The sequence below is a fragment of the Bos taurus genome, chromosome X (genome assembly GCF_002263795.3).
Source record: "Bos taurus isolate L1 Dominette 01449 registration number 42190680 breed Hereford chromosome X, ARS-UCD2.0, whole genome shotgun sequence".
Taxonomy (NCBI): Eukaryota; Metazoa; Chordata; class Mammalia; order Artiodactyla; family Bovidae; genus Bos; species Bos taurus.
In genome coordinates, this window is record NC_037357.1 from 8,687,301 (window position 1) to 8,707,741 (window position 20,441).

Sequence of the window (20,441 nt, forward strand, 5' to 3'; positions counted from 1 at the left end):
TCATTGAAAGGACTGATGCTGAAACTGAAGCTCCAATACTTTGGCTACTTGATGCGAAGAGCTGACTCACTGGAAAAGACCCTGATGCTGGGAAGATTGAGGGCAGGAGGAAAGGAGGATGATAGAGGATGAGATGGTTGGATGGCAGCATCAACTCAATGGACATGAGTTTGAGCAAGCTCTGGGAGATAGTGAAGGACAGGGAAGCCTGGCATGCTTCAATCCATGGGGTGGCAAAGAGATGGACATGACTTAGTGACTGAACAACAACAACAAATAACACTTCACTCTACTCACACGGAAGAGTGCCCATATATTTTATGCCCACTAACCTCAGTATTAAGAACAATTTGGAATATGATGTGAAAATTACACTTTATACTCTCTCTCCATTATCTGTACATATGGAGGGGAGAAAATAGGATGGGCCATCATAGAAAGCGGAAAATAATAAAGCCACATGGTATAGAATGTGTTCTAAAAGATGGAAAATCCCAAAGTCATATAGTGTATGATATGACTCACAAACTTTATTCAGACTCTAAGCTGCTGCTGCTACTGCTAAGGCGCTTCAGTCGTGTCCAACTCTGTGCGACCCCATAGACAGCAGCCCACCAGGCTCCGCTGTCCCTGGTATTCTCCAGGCAAGAACACTGCAGTGGGCTGCCATTTTCTTCTCCAATGCATGAAAAGTGAAAGTGAAGTCGCTCAGTCGTGTCTGACTCTATGCGACACCATAGACAGCAGCCTACCAGACTCCTCCGTCCATGGGATTTTCCAGGCAAGAGTACTGGAGTGGGGTGCCATTGCCTTCTCCGACTCTAAGCTGGGGAGGCACCAAAATACCATTTATTTGATGTAATTTTCCTAGGGTGAGTCCATGAGGTTGATATACCATGTGTATATAATTCTGACTTTTCTCTAGTATGACATCTTCATTTCACAGGTGAAAAAAATAAAGGCATTTCTTAAGCCAGTTGTAAGACTCCCCCATTTAGGGTTCTAAGCAGGAGATCCCATTTCTAGAAGAACTCTGATAGGAAACCCTTACTGCCCACACATAGAGAGGTTTGGACTATTTGGGCTGGTTTCACCTCTCATTTCTCCCACTCCAGTACTCTTGCCTGGAAAATCCCATGGATGGAGGAGCCTGGTAGGCTGCAGTCCATGGGGTCGCTAAGGGTCGGACACGACTAAGCAACTTCACTTTCACTTTTTACTTTCATGCATTGGAGAAGGAAATGGCAACCCACTCCAGTGTTCTTGCCTGGAGAATCCCAGGGACGGGGGAGCCTGGTGGGCTGCTGTCTACGTGATTGCACAGAGTCGGACACGACTGAAGCGACTTAGCAGCAGCAGCAGCACCTCTCATTTCAGTGGCATTTCTGGTAAATATTCTGGCAATCGAATCAAAGCATACAAACTGACTTGTGCATGTAGACAACTTTAGTGGCTGTTACAAAAACAACCACAAAAGTCTATCTCTGAGTCACCAACAGAACTGACTCAGAAGTGAGCACATGGGACTGGCCTGACTGCTTGTTGCTGGAATTGGGTGGTTGTTTGGTGTTGCCCTGTCACAGCCTAGAGGTTACTGCATTTTTACTGTGAGCGAAGAAATGCAAGTGTTCCAGGTATCCCAGGCAAGACACAGGTGCTCAAAGCAGGCCTAGCCTCAATAGTGAGTAACTGCCTCAGGTTGGCAGTTGCTCTTGGGCTCATATTGAATGTTGCTATATTTGGAAAGTTGGTCATGTCATCCTAACATTGCTTCATGTTCAAGAAGGGACAGGTAGAAAGAGTGCGGTGGTGCTTGTGGGTTTCGTGTTCAGCAGAAAGGCAATTCTGACTGAGAGATCCCAGGTTAACTGTGGTGACTGTGCTTGGTAAAAACTTGAAAACTCCCAAATCCTGCATTTCTCCCAGGCAGCTCTCTTCTGGGCTTCCCAGGTGATGCTATTGGTAAAGAAGCTGCCTGCCAACGCAGGAGATGGAAGAGACCCGGGTTCAATCCTGGGTCGGGAAGATCCCCTGGAGGAGGACATGGCACCCCACTCCAGTATTCTTGCCTGGAGAATCCCATGGACAGAGGAGCCTGGTGGACTACAGTCCATGAGGTCACAAAGGGTCGGACACAACTGAAGCACGCATCCATGCTCTCTCTGAGTGCCATTAAGCCAACAGGAGCACTAGTCCTTGACCTCTCTGGCCCTTAATATGTATATTCAAGGCAATGATATCATTCACTGATTTCTCCTTTAATTGCCTTTGTCCAAATGTTGCCTGACGTTGCATATCCTTCTGTGTGTACCTGCCTGGCCTTTTCGAATAAAGTATCTACCACCACATGGGGCTTCCCTTGTGGCTCAGCTGGTAACGAATCTACCTGCAATGCAGGAGACCTGGGTTCAATCCCTGGGTTGGGAAGATCCCCTGGAGAAGGGAAAGGTTACCCACTCCAGTATTCTGGCCTGGAGAATTCCATGGACTGTATAGTCCACTGGGTCGTAAAGAGTCCGACATGACTGAGCGACTTTCACTTTCACTTTTTACCAGGAAGCAGGGGTTTGAGGCATCTCCAGGCCATATGAGGGGTTCCGGAGGGCCTCCTGACTACACGCATTTCTAGATCCAGACATTGTCAGTGCCTGAAATTGCTACTGTCAGAGCACTTTAGCTGGCTAATGACAAAGAAAGCTCTTATTAAAATGTTCATTTAAGGATAGTGAACCATTATCAGCCATTAGCACCCTCTCTTGAATTACTATATTATATAAGTTAGTCACCTAGAAAACCTTTAGAGAAATGGGACTTCTGATTAGGGAGGTGCTGTGGTTTTCAAAAATACAATACCAGTTATCTAGGTGCTGTCAGGTCGAGACTTACCCTCAGCCTCCTTTCGAAAGCTGAAATGTTGCCTTTGTTCTGCTCCTTGCGCTGCCGCCACTCGATGAGGTTGGCGTTGTGCTCCCCGGGCAGAGAGATGTTGCATTTGCCCAGGGTGGGGTTGACCGCCCCGGCCAGGATGTGGGGCTCTGAACTGAGGCTGATCTCCATCCCACTGGCAAACGTGACACGCAGGGAGCCGTCTGGACTCACCCGATAGGTGCTCTGGGTATTTTCTGCAGAGAGAGGAGCAAAGGAGGAAGCGGGGGAAGAAGAGGGAAGCACAGAAGTAGAGGAGAGACAACTTGAGCTTCAGGAGGCAAGTTTGGGAAAGGATGAGCAGGTGTGGCGCCATGGACCTCACTGCCCTCAGGGCTACAGACAACCATTCTGACAAGCCCTCTGTCCATTTGGGTCTTGTTAGTTTCACAGCTGGGCTGTCTTGTTTCTTGGACAAAAGACTCCTGAGTAATACTGCAGGCTGTTTCTGTTTTTCAAAACGTTCTCATTTTTAAAGGATTTCCTCACAAACTTCTTCTCTGACTTGGTGGATTGGCCTTCTCCATTTGATATGCTGGGAGCTAGAATGAGCGGAGTATGCAGTGTAATTCAGAACCCTCAACCTGGGGACATAAGCACAGTGGCTGGTCTCCAGGAAAGGATACGCTGACAAAGGTTGCCGCCGATCCTTTTAGAGTGGATCTGATGTTGGACAGTTCTGTGTTTGGCCTCACAGCCTAACAATAGAACGGGTCCTTAATGACTGGGCAGAGAGAAAATGATTTCTCTGTGTCCATTTCTCTCAGCTTCTAAGACATTCTTTCCAAATCCACCTTCCTTTTTTCCTTCCGTCCTGTTTACTTCCCTCTTGCTCTCTCCCTCTCTCTCCTTTCCTTCTTTTTTCCTTCCATTCTCTCTTACATTTCCCTTATATTCCAGCTTGGTATGCACCCTCACTCCTCCTTTTTATTCACCCACGTCATCACTGCTCTAGAATGCTAATTTCAGATGGGACACAGACTTCGTGCCTTTAGTATACCCCCAATCAGAGCTTAAAGAGCTTTACAAACAACTGGGTGTTGGGAAATGGCTTGATGGAAGAGTATATTTGGCAGGAATTGAACCTCCTAACTCCCACAGGGATGTGGCCCAATGTTGCCGTAGGAACTTTATGAAAGGTGTGACTTGGGATTCAGCCTCCACAGCTGGAATATGGGGACAAGAAGTCTTCTATTAATTAACAGTGTGTGGAGGTTTGATGGTAGAAGTGAGAGAGATGCCATTAGAGGCGGCAAAGTTGGAAATATTCTTACCTTGTTTCAAAATATATATGGTACTCGTGGCTGTCAGATTAGTTGACATGAGGACATTTTCGCGGTTGGAAGTATCTAGCTCCACTTTCGTCAGCTTCTCCAGGTCACTGTGGAAGCTGCTGACATCTCCAGTGGGAAACGTTGCATTGGTCAGATGCCCCTCGGGGTCATACCTGCGGAATGTAACCAAACCCAACTTTGAAGTCTCTTGGCAGTGATAACGGGCCTTTGCAAAATAAAACTCACTTGGCAGCTAATACAGTTAAACTTTGAGTGATAACAAGTATTATTAACCTTGTTCAATAAGAAGAAAAAGGTCAGAGAGATGATTAATCAAACGAAGGTATTTTTTGCAGCTTCTGAATTCTTGATGACTTCCTTGAGCTGTGCTGTTTTACAGAAAAAATATATCTGATAATGAATCACCAGGGTGGAAAACTGATTTATGAATCATGTCCCGCTGTGTGCAATGTTGCAGGGAGCCTTCCATTTGCAATTTGGGTCGATCCCATCAGATGTGATGGATCACAAAAACCAGCAGAGGGTGCTGTTGGCAAAGAAAAAGGACGCACAAATGTTCGCCTCCCTCCAACCCCCCCAAACAGGCAGAGAAGGCCAATAAACTGATTTTGCATTGTGATAGGAAAATTATATTTGCTGCTGTTTAAGTTGCCAAATTTGAAATGAATGAATCATTCTTCCAACAAAATGAACAAGCACAGAAGATAATGGAAACATACTCATTAAAACATTCTGGAACCCCCTGATCTCAGTGTCACTTAATTTTTTTCTCTTTTTATAGTATAGTACATAATGTGTTGTAATTTGCCTGTATGAGTAAGAGCTCCCCCCCACCCCCGCCAAATAATTACCTGGGATAATAGGCAATAACCTATATCTAGAAATAGACTCTGGTGAGTTGAATTTTTTTTTTTTTTAAATCAGAACTATTGGCAATCTGACTGGCTTCCAAATGGAGAGAACTTCCCTGAAGGCTTTTGATGTGGAACTGTTCTTTTATTGCCAATAGAACCAAGAAAAATAAACTCTTCATTAAAAGTAAAGACATGCACTTGGAAACCCATTACTGTTTTCTTTTCAAGTTGCAAATTAAAAATATTTAAGTACTTTTATTTGCTTTTAAAATGTTAAACAATTATATTCTTTTAACCTAAAGTGAGCAGGATAGAGCCTGGACACAGTGGTGGAGCCTGGCCCTACTGCCTGTTGTTCAGTCACTTCAGTCCTGTCCGATTCTTTGTGACCCCATGGACCGTAGCCCACCAGGCTCCCTCTGTCCATGGGGATTGTCCAGGCAGGAATACTGGAGTGGGTTGCTATTTCCTTCTCCAGAGGATCTTCCCAACCCAGGGATTGAACACATGTCTCCTGCACTGCAGGTGGATTCTGTACCACTGAGCCATCAGGGAAGCCCCCTGACCCCTGGAATGATGCAAAATGGCCTAATGACTCAGTGTGAATCCACTATGTTTTAAAGAATTCAGTCTGGAGAGTTGCTAAAATTTTAAAACATAGACCAGTCTTTGGTAGACTTGGGAAAAGGGGCTAGACATTATTTTACAGGACGAAACTGGACTTGAGGCTATACACAATGGCATGTCAAGTTCAGTTCTGTGTGTACATGAGCATGCTCACAGGCACACTCGATCAGTTAAAAACAATCAGGCATGCAAATAAAAATAATCAAATAGGTCGTTTGGCATCACGGATATGGCAAGCCCCAGGTATTTAATTGGATGCACCCTTTGTTTAAATGGATTTCAGTCAAAATGGCTATTGGCATGTTGCTACTATGATGCTAAGGCCTTATTATCAAAGAAAGGCTGAAGGGTGCTGTTTGCGCCTGGGGTTAATGGCAAGATCTTCCCTGCTGCTCAGCCTGTTTGCCCATGGCCTGCTCTGGGGCTGTGAGAAGACCCTTGATGAGAACAGGGCATGGAAGGGCCTGAGTGCCTAACACAGCCTGACTTTGTCTGCCTGGTCTTTCTTTCAGGGGAGGAAAACAGTACCGAGCTTTGATTCTCACAAGGTACCAATCTGCTTTGGCCTGTAGGGAGGAGTCTCCAGGCTCAGACAGAAGGAAGCTACTGCAGGCCCCCTCCCGAGGGAGACTGTGGCCCCACAGCCTGGATTACGCAGGCAGTTGCTCTCTGTTTCACATCCTTCACCAGTCACCCGGCCGCATCAGTTTCCCTTTCCTGATTTCTAAAGGGTTTCCTCAGCACTTGGCAAGGTCACTCCTCATTATTCCCCCAGGAGATCTGACCTCTCTCAGTCACACAGCCCCTTGTTTTAAAGCAAGATTTCCTCTAAAGGTGACAGCAGTGGTGGTGCCCACTTCTCAGGGCTAGATGACAAGATCAGATGCCAACTGAGCCATCCACGAGCAGAGGTACAAGGGCCAAAAATCTGAACGAATGTTAGCACTGGCCTGTGGTGTAATTCCCTGGATAGACGTAGCTGGGAGGCTGCCACCTGCTCCTTTTCTGGTGAGGGAGGTAATGGGGTAGGGATAAGGTAGGCTTTCTCATAGTCCTGCCCAAGCGCTAGACAGCTAAAAAGTTATATTGTCTGATTTCCTTTCTGTGGCTGGATAAGCCTCTTTATTTGAAGATGTACATTTGACTTTATCATAAACAAAGTACCTTGAGGGTGTTTTGCTAAGTGAAATAAGTCAGACAGTAAATACTGTATGATCTCAGTTATACGTGGACTCTAAAAAAAATTCAAACTCAAAAAACCTGAACACACCAAGCTCGTAGGAAAAGATCAGATTTGTGGTTTTCAGAGTTGGGGGTGGGTGAAGGAATAGCATAGAAGTGGTCAAAAGGTAGAAACTTCCAGTTATAAGATAAATAAGTACTGGGGGGACTTTCCTGGTGGTCCAATGGTTAAAAATCCACCTTGCAGTGCAGGGGATGTGGGTTCAATCCCAGGTTAGGGAACTAAGATCCCACATGCTACAGGGCAGCTAAGCCTGTGCACTACAACTACTGAGCCTGTGCGCTCTAGAGCCCTTGAGCTGCAACTAGGCAGGAGCAAAAACACTGCAGCTAAGACCTAACACAGCCAAATTAATTAAATAAATCAATATATTTGTTAAAAGTACTGGAGATGCCATGTACAACAAGGTGATAATGAACATTGCTGTGTGGTATGTATGAAGCTTCCTAAGAAACTAAATCCTAAAAGTTCTCATCATAAAGAAAACAATATTTTTCTTTTTTGTGTGTGTGTCTATGTGGGATGATGGATGTTCACTAAACTTACTGTTGTCATCACTTTGTGATATATAGAAGTCAAGTCACTAGGCTGTATGCCTTAAACTTATAGAGCGCTGTATGTCGATTATATCTCAATAAAACTGAAGGGGAAAAAGCCAAAAAAACCCAAAGCACTCTACCCCCAACACACTCACCCACCCCTATTCTGCTAGTCACAGTCAAGGCAATGGCATTGGTGGTATCTGCAGAGTGGCACCTTTCCTGGGCTCAGCCATGCACACGGCCCTCCGTCAAAAACAACAGGCCTATCTCTCTTCTGTGGGGTCATTTCCAAAGGAAGAGCAACAGGCAGATCCCACAACTTTGGAAAGATTGCTCTGAAGTGGATAAGAAATAAAGGAAATCTTTGATTTCCTATGGCTTGCTTGAGTTTTTTTTTCCCCCCTCCATCATAGGGGACTGCATTTTCCCCAACTGAATGTCAAAGAAACAAGTTTAATCAAAATCTCTTATGCTGTGGGTTTCCCTTTGGTGCCTGCATCCTTTGGTGCAGAGAGCACAAGCCCAATATGCTGCAACTGATCCCCTCAGGCCATAACAGGGTACTAACTTCCTTCTTTGCACCCCTACTTGTCCTCTGCACCCTGGGCTGTGAGTAGCATGCACTCAACCAGGCCCATAAATTCTGGTTTGGTGAACTGTGTGATCGGACATTGACTGTTGCCTTCACGGTTATCAGGAGTGAGTTTGCTATCACCCTATTCCTTTCTGTCTTGATTTTACAGAGTTCCACTGCGTGCGTGCACACACACACGTGTTCCTGTGGAGCAAAGGAAACATGTGGAAAGAAATTCAGGATTCATTCTTGTCCTTGAGGACCATATGGTTTACAGTAGGGCAGATGATATTTACACATTATTAAAATATATTTGGTCTGATATTTTGTCACAAGGGCTAGCCTGCCCTTTCCCTTGAGGACAGTCATAGTCACAGTTAAACCACGCCGAGTAAAAACCAGAAGCTCTTCCATCTTTGCTTTTAAGAAAACATTGAAGATTATAGAAGAAAAATTCATTAATTATTTTATAAAAGGAAATAGACCCTCTTTACCCTCTCAGAAACCTGAACAACCGAATAAGCATTCTTTAGGAAATACTAGATTCCCCTTTCCTTGCCAACAACTTCATTTGGCTTCCTATGACTCAGCCCAGGTCCATCATGCCCTTCTATTTTCACTTGTCCTTCATTCAATAAATATCATCAGTCTTGGGCTGGGTCCTGGGGATACTGTGCTGAGTGAAATTCGAAGTCTATTACGGTAGATATGATAGGCACACGAATCGCTCTGATGCCAGAATACTGCCATATACTTCTGTAAACAAGGAGCTGCCAGATTTCCCTCCAGGCTGAGCACAAGGAAAGGAGGAGAATGAGGTGGTTGGTATTCGAATCCTGGAAGGTAGTGGGAGATCAATCCCTTGATAGGTAGAGACGGAGGAGGGGAGGAAGGCATTGTGAAGGCGGGCACTCTGGTGTTTGGGAAGACCATTGAGGGAAGCTGGATGCGGGAGCGCGAGGGTCCTCTAGGAGGGGCATGGGAGATGAGGCTGGAGAGGCTTGCTGGAAACAGAGCATGGGGATACTGGGGTGCCAGGCTCTGGAGGAAAGCACGCAGTCGATGGGCAATGGAGAGGCATAGGAAGCTCTCAGGGGGAGAGCGGTATGACTCCTTAGGTGCTGTGGTGGCAGTGAATCTTGGAATGGGAGCTATGGAGCAGGGAAAACTGTTGGGAGGCTTACTGGCCCAGTTTGTGTAAGAGAAGATTGTGGCCCCTTGCCTTTATGAAACGCATGGTGATAGTTCTCCTAGGTGGTAAACTCTTGCATCTTTAGAGAGAGGGCACAGTGCCTCGTTCACCTCTGTATTGTCAGTGTGTGGCCCAGAGCAAACTCTCACTGCTTACACTTGTTGAATGTGGGAAGCAGGATCTGCCTGTGCAGATGGGAAGGACAGGGTGGAGACGAGAGTGAGCGTGGTGAGAGGACAGACAGCCATCCCTGGGGGTGTGGTGGCTCAGTTTAGAGAGACGTCCTGTGTGGTGCAACTCATCCTCCCAGCAAGGCTCGGAAAGTTTGTTCTGCAACCTCTCTTCCTTCGCTTCAGCCCCTGTCCCTTTGCTAGTTCTTTCTCCCCAGCATGACCCTCCACAGCTCTTGCTGCCCATTCCTGAGACTTCTCAAGGGCATAAAGCCCAAGGGGAGGGGACTGAGTGAAAGTATCCAGTCTGTCTGTGAAGTCCTCAAGGAACTGTTGGCGATGCTACATTCTTTCTTTTTTGATGTGCTCGGACTGACTATTCACTTTCATAACCATGGGAATCACATCCTCTCCTTAGGCAAATATTTTACCCACAGACCCGGCGGGTTTACCTTGTTCCCCTCCTCCCCTTGCCCCCGTTCCCTGAATCTTATCAGGTAGGAGGAAAAGCCTTCCCTTAGCCATTTCCATAAGACTGAGCATTTGTAAAGCAGCCTAGAAAGCACCTAGAGCCGTCATGAGGGCATTTCCAAGTTGTCAGCGAATGGCGGGTTTGGCGGGTGGGGGTGGGGAATGTGCTAATCAAGACCTGAGATGGAGAGAATACAGAAAACCAAGGATCAAGAGATCATGGAAATGCAGAGTCCCCTTCGAGCAGAGGGCTCCCACAAAGGTCAAGGGCCCAAGGAGCTGTCAGCTCAGTCTGCACTGGCAGCACTGACAAAACTGGGACCTCTGCAAATGAGTGTAGCAGAAGCCTTTGCCAGGAAAAGCCTTGCGAAATGAGGAGGCTGCCCTAGTGTGGAGATGCTGGGTCCCTCCCTTAGACCTCCGCTGGGGCAGGGTCATCGCAATCAGGAGTCCACGAGCCCCTGGGACCATGAGCCCTGCCTCGTTCCTATTCCTGTCTTGACAATCACTTCCCTGTTAGCTATTTCTCTGTGGTCAGCTTTCCCCTGACACTCAGGACACTTAGGGGCGGTGGAGCATCAAGTACTAATACGTGGGGTGTGCAACTTTTGATCCTGGTCCAAGTCAAATGGAATTAGGAAAAGCAAGGAACTATTTAAACAACATCACACTACACAGGACAAGCCCACCCACTACCACGGCACAAGATGCATTTTCAAATCCCATGTCATTCTTCCTCAGTGTCACTGCAGATCATCGAAAGTTGAATGGTTGACTGGCTTCGCTACTTCTCTGTGGCAGTCGTTCATCCTGCCAACTTTTGCTTCTGTTTCTCTTTTTCTGTTTGTCATCTCAGAAAAGAAATTTGATGTTCACCTTGGCAAAGGATTTGTCCCCTGTGGGCCACAGAAGGCAGCCTGTCTTTCATCTCAGAGCATCGTTCCCCACACCACTTTCTCCCAACCCCAGCATGGCTCTAACCCTGACCAGAAGAGTAGGTCTGATTCTGTGTCCCCCAGCTTCAGAAAGACAAGGAAAAACTCAAGTCAGTGCTCAGGACTGGCTAAAGTGTTGGAGGATACAAGTGAAAAAAGTCAGGGCTTGTACAGGGTAGACTGGGAAGAATGAGTTCCATTTGAAGGCTGGAAAATTGCTCATTCTGATATGTGCAGGCAAGAAGGGATGGGAGCAGTGTTCCGTTGGGGACAGAATACACTGATTCAGGATGAAGAGGAACCTTCCACAGATGCTACCTGGTCAAGAGGGTTTTGGCATAGTGCTGGCTGGAATTTAGAAGGTGGGAGAAGGAAGAAATGGATATTCAGCCTCCCTTTCTCTTTCCTGGAGCTCTCCTATTCCTCTTGTCCAGCTCCTGCAGCACAATCTTCTAGCTCCCCAGACTTCCAATGGTCACTCTTGTTATTCCAAGTCCTCTTTGTTTTTCTGGAAGGCAGTGGCATGGTGGTGGAAAGAGCACTGGGCTAGAAGCTCAAAGACTGACTCTAGACCTGGCCAACTAGCAAAGGGAATGGCCAAGTTATTCCTCTACTCTGGGCTTCCATTTCCTTATTTGTCAAATGACCTCTAATGTCTCTTTGAGGCCATAAAAATCCCATGATAACCCCACGTAAATGCCGATGTTTCTCATCTCTTAATGCCTCAAGCTCACCGACAACAGTGACATTAGATTACCTTTTTACTCACTGCCTGCCGAGTCCTGGTGAGAGGGCTGAGCTCCCCTCACTGTTAAGCATCCTGTTTTCCTGCATCACCATGCCACCATGGACCCACAGACTAGCCGACTACAACACTGTCTTCCTATCCCACATCATCAATTTCCCCCTCTGCATTGGATCATTTTCATCAGCATACAAATAAACTGATTTTTCTCTCCTCTTTACTCCATCCCCCTCTGCTCCAATTTCTTTGCTCCTCATTACAGCAATGTTCTCAGAAGGGTTCTTTACTCACGGTCTCCAAACTTTCTCCTCCCAGTTGCTCTAATTACTATTATTATTGAAATACAATCAACATATTATAAAAGTCATCATTTAAAAGTACACAGTAGGGCTTCCCTGGTGGCTTAGTGGTAAAGAATCCACCTGCCGCTGCAGGAGACATGGGTGCAATCCCTGGTCCGGGAAGATCCCACACGCCACAGAGCAACCAGGACACTATGCCTGTGCTCTAGAGCCTGGGAGCTGCAGCTACTGAGCTAAGAGTCTAGAGTTCATGCTCTGCAACCAGAGAAGCCACCACAAGGAGAAGCCTGTGCACCGCAACTGCAGAGTATCTTCCACTCGCTGCAACTAGAGAGAAGCCCCCACACAGCAAAGAAGACCTGGCACAGCCAAAAATAAATGAATACTTTTAAAAGTACTCAGTATGCAATTCAGTGGCTTTCAATACGTTGACAATGTGTGCAACCATCCGCACCATTTCTAGAACATTTCCATCACCCTCAAAATAAACCCCGTACTCAAGAGCAGTCACTCCCCCATTCACTCCTCTCCCTAGTTCTTGGCAACCACTCACCTACTTTGTATGACTCTGCCTTTTGTGGACATCTCATATAAACAGAATTATACGATATTTGTCCTTTTGTATCTGGCTTCTTTCAGTTAGCATGATGTCTTTGGGGTTCATCTACATTGTAGCATGTACCAAAACTTCATTGCTTTTCATGGATTAATGATACCCCATTATGAATGTACCACAGTTTGTTTGGCTATTCGTGACTTGATGGACATGGTACTTTACACTTCTTGACTATTCTGAATAACACTGCTATGAAGACACGTGTGTCCATTCCCTCTTAAACCTGCTCTTGTCAAGGTAAACAATGATCTTCACAGTGCTGGGTGGAGTGGTCAACTCTCAGCACTTATCTTACTTGACTTATCAGGAGTATTTGGTACAGCTGATCACTTCTCCTTCCTTGAGTCACTTGTTTGACTTTGCTTCCAGGACATCCCACTCTCCTGGTCTTCTTCCTACTTCACTAGACTTTCTCAGTCTCTTTTTTACTGGTTCCTCTTCATATACTCAACTTTAAACATTGGTGGGCTCCAGGTTCCGTCATCAGATCTCTTTCCTTCCTTGACTACACTCACTTTGCCATGAAGATATCGTGACTTTAAATACAATCTAAACACTAGTGGATACCAAATTTGGATCTCCAAATTTCAAATCTCCAGCCTCTCCCCCCAATTCCAGACTCGTATATCCACTTGCCAACTTGCTATATTCCCTTGGATGTCTAAACAGATTGTAGCCGATCCTGAACTCCCACCCTCTATCATGTACTCCTTGCCTGGTCTTCCCCATCCTGGTAAATGGAAAGTTCAACACCCACTTGCTGTGGTCAAACACTTTGGAGTTATTTCTGACCCTTTTTTTCTCCCACACCCCACATCCCATTTATCTATCCTGATAGCTCTACTGTCAAAATATATTTCGATTATTACCACTTACTGCCCTCACTCCCTGGTCTAAGTCACCATATTGCCTGGATTATTGAAGTATCGTCCTCCCTCCACTACATTCCTTTGCTTCCACCACACAGTCTGTTTTCTGTACAGAGCAACTCTTTAAACATGTAAGGCTGATTATGTCACTCATTTCCTCGAAGCTCTCCAATGGTTCCACCTTCTACTCAGTCTTTACAAAGGCCTTCAAAGCCCTATGCAAAGTGGCCCTGGCCACTTTGTCGATCTCCTCTCCCAACTCTGCTTGCTCACCCCACTCACAGTGGCTGCCTTACTTGAACACGTCAGGTTTGCTCCTGCTGCAGGGTATTTGCCCTTGCTGTTCACCCTGCTGGGAAGATTTTCCCCTTCTTCCCCCCATACACCCATATACTCAGCCCCTCACCTCCTACAGGCATTTATTCAAATGTCACCTTCTTAATGAGCCCTTTCCTGATCACCCAGGGGCTTCCCTGGTGGCTCAGACGGTAAAGAATCTGCCTGCAATGCAGGAGACCCAGGTTTGGTCCCTGGATCAGGAAGATCCCCTGGAGGAGGGCATGGCAACCCACTCCAGTATTCTTGCCTGGAGAATCCCAGGGACAGAGGAGCCTGGCTGGCTACAGTCCACGGGATCATAAGGAGTCAGACACGACTGAGCAACTAACACTTTCACTCTTCCCTCCACTTTTAAACATCTGGTGCTATAAATAGTTAAAGTGGATATGTAAAATATTTTAATGTTTTGTATTAAGAACATCTGACTGTAGCCCGCCAGGCTCCTCTGTCCATGGGATCACAAAGAATCAGACACGACTGAGCCGCTAACAGTTTCACTTTTTCTGATACCCAACCTAAAATAAAACCCCTTTCTGCCCCCACATCTTGATTCCCCCTTACCCTGCTTTATTTCCTTCACAGAACTTACCATCATCTGAAGTTCTGTACAATGTAAGTGCTGTGGAGGTAGGGATTGGTATCTGTCTTGCTCATGGCTCTATCCTCAGCACCAGGTATATGCCAGGTGCTCAGCAAATATTGGTTGCATAAAGAAATGAACAGTTAAACTGGCTACTTTGTGTTCTTTTTTTTGTCTCTAGTTTTACTGAGGTATAAATAAATAAAACTGCATACAGTTCAAACATACAAAGTGATTTGATAAATAAGTGAATGGTTGAACTGGTTATTTTGAAAACTAGTTAATAATTCTGCCATTTCTGGTTGCTTAACTGAATTTAACCAGTAGCTTTTAAGATACTTGTTTGTTTAATTTCAGCTGCAGTGTGATCTTGTGTGACTTTTTTTTCAAAAAAATCCCTCATTAGAATGTTTATCTTTCTTAAGGGTAGTATATTTTAGAATGTGGGCTCTTGAGTCAGACAGTTGGAGTTTGAATCCTGAACATCTGTGTGAATAAGGACAAGTTCACCATTCTGGGTCTCAGTTTCTTCATCAATAAAATAGGCATCACAGGAGCATGGATCCCACATTGTCATTTTGGGGATCAAAGAAAATATGTAATCACCTAGCCTAGGAGCTGGCACATAGTAATGCCTCAGTGAACAGTAGATTTAATTACTCTTATTAAGATGTAAGAGAAATTTTTTAAGAAATAGAGGAACACCTGCAACAGAAACAAGTGAATATATTTTTCTAACTGAAACTAAAATAGCTGTCCAGCTCTTTTGTACAAGTGGCATTTCTTTGGGATATGATCCAAAATTTGAAGACCAATTGTTCTGTCCCTTTCCTCTGGAGGCTTTCATGGGACTGGACCAATTCTTCCCACATTTCTATATCCTTCCCAGGTGGTGCTAGTGGTGAAGAACTCACCTGCCGATGCAGGAGACATAAAAGACCCAGGTTCAATCCCTGGGTTGGGAAGGTCCCTTGGAGGAGGGCATGGCAACCCACTCCAGTATTCTTGCCTGGAGAATCCCATGGACAGAGGAGCCACTTAACATGTCCTCATGATTCCTCATATTGAATATCTTTGCTTCTCACATTCCTCAACTTGAATGTCATTTCAGGCTCTGGGTTCAGCTCCACCAATTCTTTTCACTCGGCAAATTGGTTAAAATGTCAGCAATTCCCTTCGTGGGAACGACGCTTGCTGACTGTTCACAAACTAGCTTTCTAAACAGGTTGACATTCAAACAAGGTTGCCCCGCCTTAACAGTCAAGGACAATGGTCTCTGTTTCCATCAGGACACCTCCTAGTAGCCTGCCCTCAGACACACCTTGTGTAAATTCCCCATTAAAATTATCATAGACCTGGTCTGTGAATGCCCAAATGTGCTGGAGTCTGCCTTATGTGGGGAAACTCGGGGAGAGGGTGGTGCAAGCCTGTACTGGAGTTTTGATTCCACTTGTCCCAGAAGCAGCCTCTCCAGTTTGAGCATTTGTCCCACATCACTTCACACAAGCTTTCACGGCACACTGTTCCTAGTTCCCACAGCAATTTTACACTGAGTTGGGCTGGACTGGGCTGGGCACGCATTCATTCATTCATTCATTAAACCCCGCAGGAATCAATAAATACCAGTTAAACTACACTGTTCCTTTGCTACTTTAGAACTACTTTCTAGTTTTGTTATTTAAACGAAAATTTCTCTTGTTTTCCCAGCAATGCTGTACATTTTTCTGAGTACATGGACTTCCACCTCATTCTTGTCTCCTGCAGTGCCATGCTTGATTCTTCATTCAGCCTATGTTTTTATTATTATGCTCTGCAAAAGTGCCCTGGAGAAATGGGTTTGAACCCTAGGAGATGGGTTAAAATTTTCTCCTTGACTTTTTATTTTTTTTTAATTGTGGTTGTTAGGAGAAAATAGCATGCAACACCCAGCAATTACTAAGTCATTTTCCCACTGTAATACAATTTCAAATACAAACCTAAAAGAGCCCATGTTGAGAATTAGAAACTTACTCATAAACGGTTGTCCAGCCATTTTCGTTACTTTTGGTAGCCAGGAGCCCTGTGTTCCCTGGATAGGTCATCAAGGCCAGATTGTAGCCTTGAGCTGACACTCTTTTCAGGACTCCGTTGCTGCTTATGGTCAGCCAGTACACCTGCCCGCCGGGCACCACAAGCCAAAGGGGCATTCCACTTGCGTCTCGGCGAATATGCACGGAGTTGCCATTGCTGCTGGTAATAGCACCCAAGTCGCCTTCAGCGTTGTAGGTGAAATTGTACACATAGTCTCTCGTTATCAGGTTCAAGGTGTGCAGGTGGGTTCCATTGACGGTGAACTGATAGAGCTCCTGATCAGCAGGTGAGGCAATCTCATAAAGATTCATGTCATTTAAGTGGGCTTGGTTCCTGCTAATGGTACGAATTCGAACGTTCCCAAGGTCTGCCACATAGAGAGTACCATCAGGTGACACCGCTAAGGAGGAAGGGGCTTTCATCTTGGCATCTTTGGCGTAGCCACCATCACCTGTGGAAGGAAGACCCTGACTGTAATAGCTGTTGTCACAGCACTTTAGAAACATACCAAATACAAAAAATGTCTATATAGCAAGAATCATTTTATACAACATTGTAAAGCAATTTTCCTCCAATTAAAAATTAAACTTAAAGAAAAAAAAAGAATTTACCCCCCTGCCAAGAATAATTTTAAAGGGAACAATCAGTGAACCAACATTCTCCATGTGCCCCAATTGGATATTTGAAGTCCATTATTCACAATTTTTGAGTCCGCACCACTGAAGATGAACAGAAGATGCAATGCTGTCAGTGAACACCAATTTTGTGAAATCTTCAATCCTGCTGTTCTGTATCTGTTGTATTGCTGGATACAAAAACAGCAAATAATAACAGCCACCCCAAATCTGGCTGGAAATCCATGAGACTTATGCCTGTCCATGCTCATAGGATCTATGTCAGGGCTTTCCATTCCTTCTCTGCCCAGAGAACCTTTCTTTTGTTAATTCTCACTGTCACTTTGTCAAAGTACACTAAGTCTGTAAGTACAACAATGACTCAGAACATCAAATTTGATAACCAGAATAAATATTCCAGTTTTGCCTTGAAAGAAAGATGCCAATTAGCAAAATAACTATAAAACTAATTGTCCAGGAAAACACTGGAAATATTGATTAAAAGTCCTATCGACCAAGTTGCTCACTCCTGACTCCTCTGTCCCAAGGAAAGACAAAGGTTAAAAGAACCATTTGGGCCCAGATGAGCAGTTTAATAGGGCTGCATGTTGCACGGAGGGATTTCCACATTCCAGCAATAAATACATCTATCGACATTTACAGGACTGTTTACTATCTGAAATATCCACTCTGTGTTTTGGTGCAAAGGCTCTTTCTGCTCCCCACCTCCTTATCAATTGGAAGTAAAGGGCATTATTGGTTATGAAAAAATTTTGGATTAAAAAAAACAATGTAAGTAGAAGACTGATGTCTTGAGAACCCTCCATTGTGAGATTTAATTTTGTCCACGGACCCCCAAAGCAGTCTGCTCCTAGTCCCTTTGGGTTTCAAGTAGCTCGCATTATTAATCTGGAAACCAGTCACTTAGTAGAAGTATTTTTTCCTTACCCAAATCAGTAAGTGTAGGTTTTACCTAGCTATCCTTTCTCTAAAGTACAAAAAATATGGGGATGTCACATTTGGATAGTGGTCCTAACTTCTTGAGCACCCAAACTTTTATTATACTAGTTTATCTTCAAAACAGTGAGGTGATGTAACTGAGACACGTGATCACTCTACTTAGCAGGTGGAATGAGTCATGAAGAGGTTTTATGGCTTTCGTAGGGTCCCTCAGTGACCCAACTGCAGAGCCAGGACCAGGTACTAAGCTGTCTGACTGCCAATCCATTGCTTTCTCCACTGCCTCATACCAATGTTTACAAGGACTACTTTTGTTCTTTTTTTGACTTTTCCGATGCCCATTTTTCTTTTGATAACAGAGAAGGGGAGCCAGTGAATTGCTAAAAAGGTCATACCTGAAAAACAGTCACAGTTGGGATCAATTTTGCAGTCACAGTCGGTGGGGGCCCCAGCTATGATGGAGATCTCCCCATTGGTGGTAACTTGCTGAATGCGGTTTACTTTCCTCTCATCTGTTTCAGCTATGAAGAGCAGCCCGCTGTGGGAGACGCTGATGGCCCTTGCCGACTCTAGAGTGGAGTGAATTGCTACCTTGCTGACCAAGAAATGATCGATGCCTGGCACCTGGCAGTGAATGGGGCGCCCTGCAATGATCCGCACTCGCCGGTTCTCAGAAATTTGCAGCACAATGTTGTTATCCAAGACATACAATGAATTGTCCATGGGATTGACTGCAAGGTCTGTTGGCCACTCTAATCGCACCTGCAAAAAGAACAGAACACACACCATTAGGTTACAATATCTTTCTGGGGCAGTTTTATCTTGAAAGAAAAATTGGCTTATTGGTCTCCCACTGCCTGCAACAGCCCCGTCTCTTGAATTCCGGCAATGTTGGTATTATCTGGCAAAGCTGGGAAGGACAGTTGATTAAATGTTCTGGTAAACACATTTACCATTTATGGATTTCCAACATATTGTGAATTATTTTATCCCTATAATTCCAGAAAGACCCTTTTCAGAGTACGGTCTCCTTACTGCATCTCAAATTCATCTACTTCTCCCCATCCCCACTGTTGCCAACCTAATTCAGGCCACCGTCATCCCTCACCTGCACCACTGCAGGAGCCTGAGACACATCAAGGAGTTAGGAGCAAGAGGACTGGTGTGTGTATGTGTGTGTGTGTGTGAGTGTGTGTGTGTGAGTGTGTGTGTGTGAGTGTGTGTGTGTGTGTGTGTCGGGTGGTCTGGTGTGCTGGGCACTGGAGTTAGAAGCAAAAGGACTAGTGTGTATGTGTGTGTGTGTGTGTGGGGTGGTCTGGTGTGCTGGGCACTGGAGTTAGAAGCAAAAGGACTAGTGTGTATATGTGTGTGTGTGTGTGTGTGTGTGAGTGTGTGTGTGTGTGTGTGTGTGGGGTGGTCTGGTGTGCTGGGCACTGGAGTTAGAAGCAAAAGGACTAGTATGTATGTGTGTGTGTGTGTGTGTGGGTGTGGTCTGGTGTGCTGGGCACTGGAGTTAGAAGCAAAAGGACTAGTGTGTATGTGTGTGTGTGTGTGTGTGGGAGGTCTGGTGTGCTGGGCACTGGGGACACACAGGCAAGCAAACGCAGATCTACCCTAGTTCCTTTTTCGACACAGGAGTCAGCCCAGTGCCTACCCTGGCATTTCCCCACCAGCTGTTGTTCACCACTGGGCACTTCTCAGAGAACAACGTTACGCTATGTGCACTCTCAACTCCACCACTCACTTATTCTGTACTTTATTTCTCTTGTCTTATGGCTAGACAAGGCCATAAGTGGGCCCCATTCCTGGCCAAGATAGTAGCAGTGATGTACTGCTCTTCTTTCTGCCTTGAGTGAAAGTCCAAGGAAAGCTTTGTTTTTTTTCACTGAATCTGAAAGTCTGAAAACAAGATACGGGCTGTCATCGCATTCTGAGGCCCACTATTTCCCAGTTGGAAGAGGCCTTCCACTCAGTAATGAAGTGGACAAAGGCCAGTCTGAGATAAATCTCCCTCTAATTCTGTATCTTATTGGAGGGCAACTGGTGACATTGTAAAGAAGACAAAGGTTGTCTCTGACCTCCCCTCTTGCACCACCTGGGGCTCTCTGCCCCCTGTGTCTGAGTGTCTCCCCTAGACACCCAGAAGCCTCAACCTGTGCTCCTGTCTGTACGTGCCCTCAGTCTCGACATGGGCTGGCCTTCTCTGGTCAGTACCATATGCCTCTGGGCAGCTAGGAATTTGAATGCTAATGGAGTATAAAGCTGAGCTTGTGTTATGCATGTTCTACAGAGCCTTTCAGACTGAGGCCATTGGATAAACATTAAACATCAGCCTTAACAGCTCCCAGAGCAGTTTGCTGTGATGTGTTCCTCCGCACGTCTGTCTGAGGCCCTTGCATGTCAATGCCCTGTCAACTAAGAGGGAGAAGAGGGATATGGGGCACTTCCTCCGTGGGCCCCCACTCTGGACCTCCATATGCAGCATCAGGCTGGTACAGAAGCTGTTTGCGTGCGCTGA

General features: G+C 45.5%; 1 protein-coding gene across 6 annotated transcripts in view; it reads right to left on the minus strand.

Annotated features, from left to right (window-relative positions):
- TENM1 (teneurin transmembrane protein 1) overlaps positions 1-20,441 on the minus strand; it is a 916,085-nt gene that overhangs the window by 27,055 nt on the left and 868,589 nt on the right. For all 6 annotated transcript variants that reach the window (XM_005227449.5, XM_059883262.1, XM_059883266.1 and 3 more), the window contains 4 exons: positions 18,319-18,685; positions 16,290-16,800; positions 4,200-4,372; positions 2,887-3,122 (listed from right to left, as the gene is read on the minus strand). In XM_005227449.5, coding sequence (XP_005227506.2) covers positions 2,887-3,122; positions 4,200-4,372; positions 16,290-16,800; positions 18,319-18,685 — 1,287 coding nt within the window. The remainder of the gene's footprint in view (positions 1-2,886; positions 3,123-4,199; positions 4,373-16,289; positions 16,801-18,318; positions 18,686-20,441) is intronic.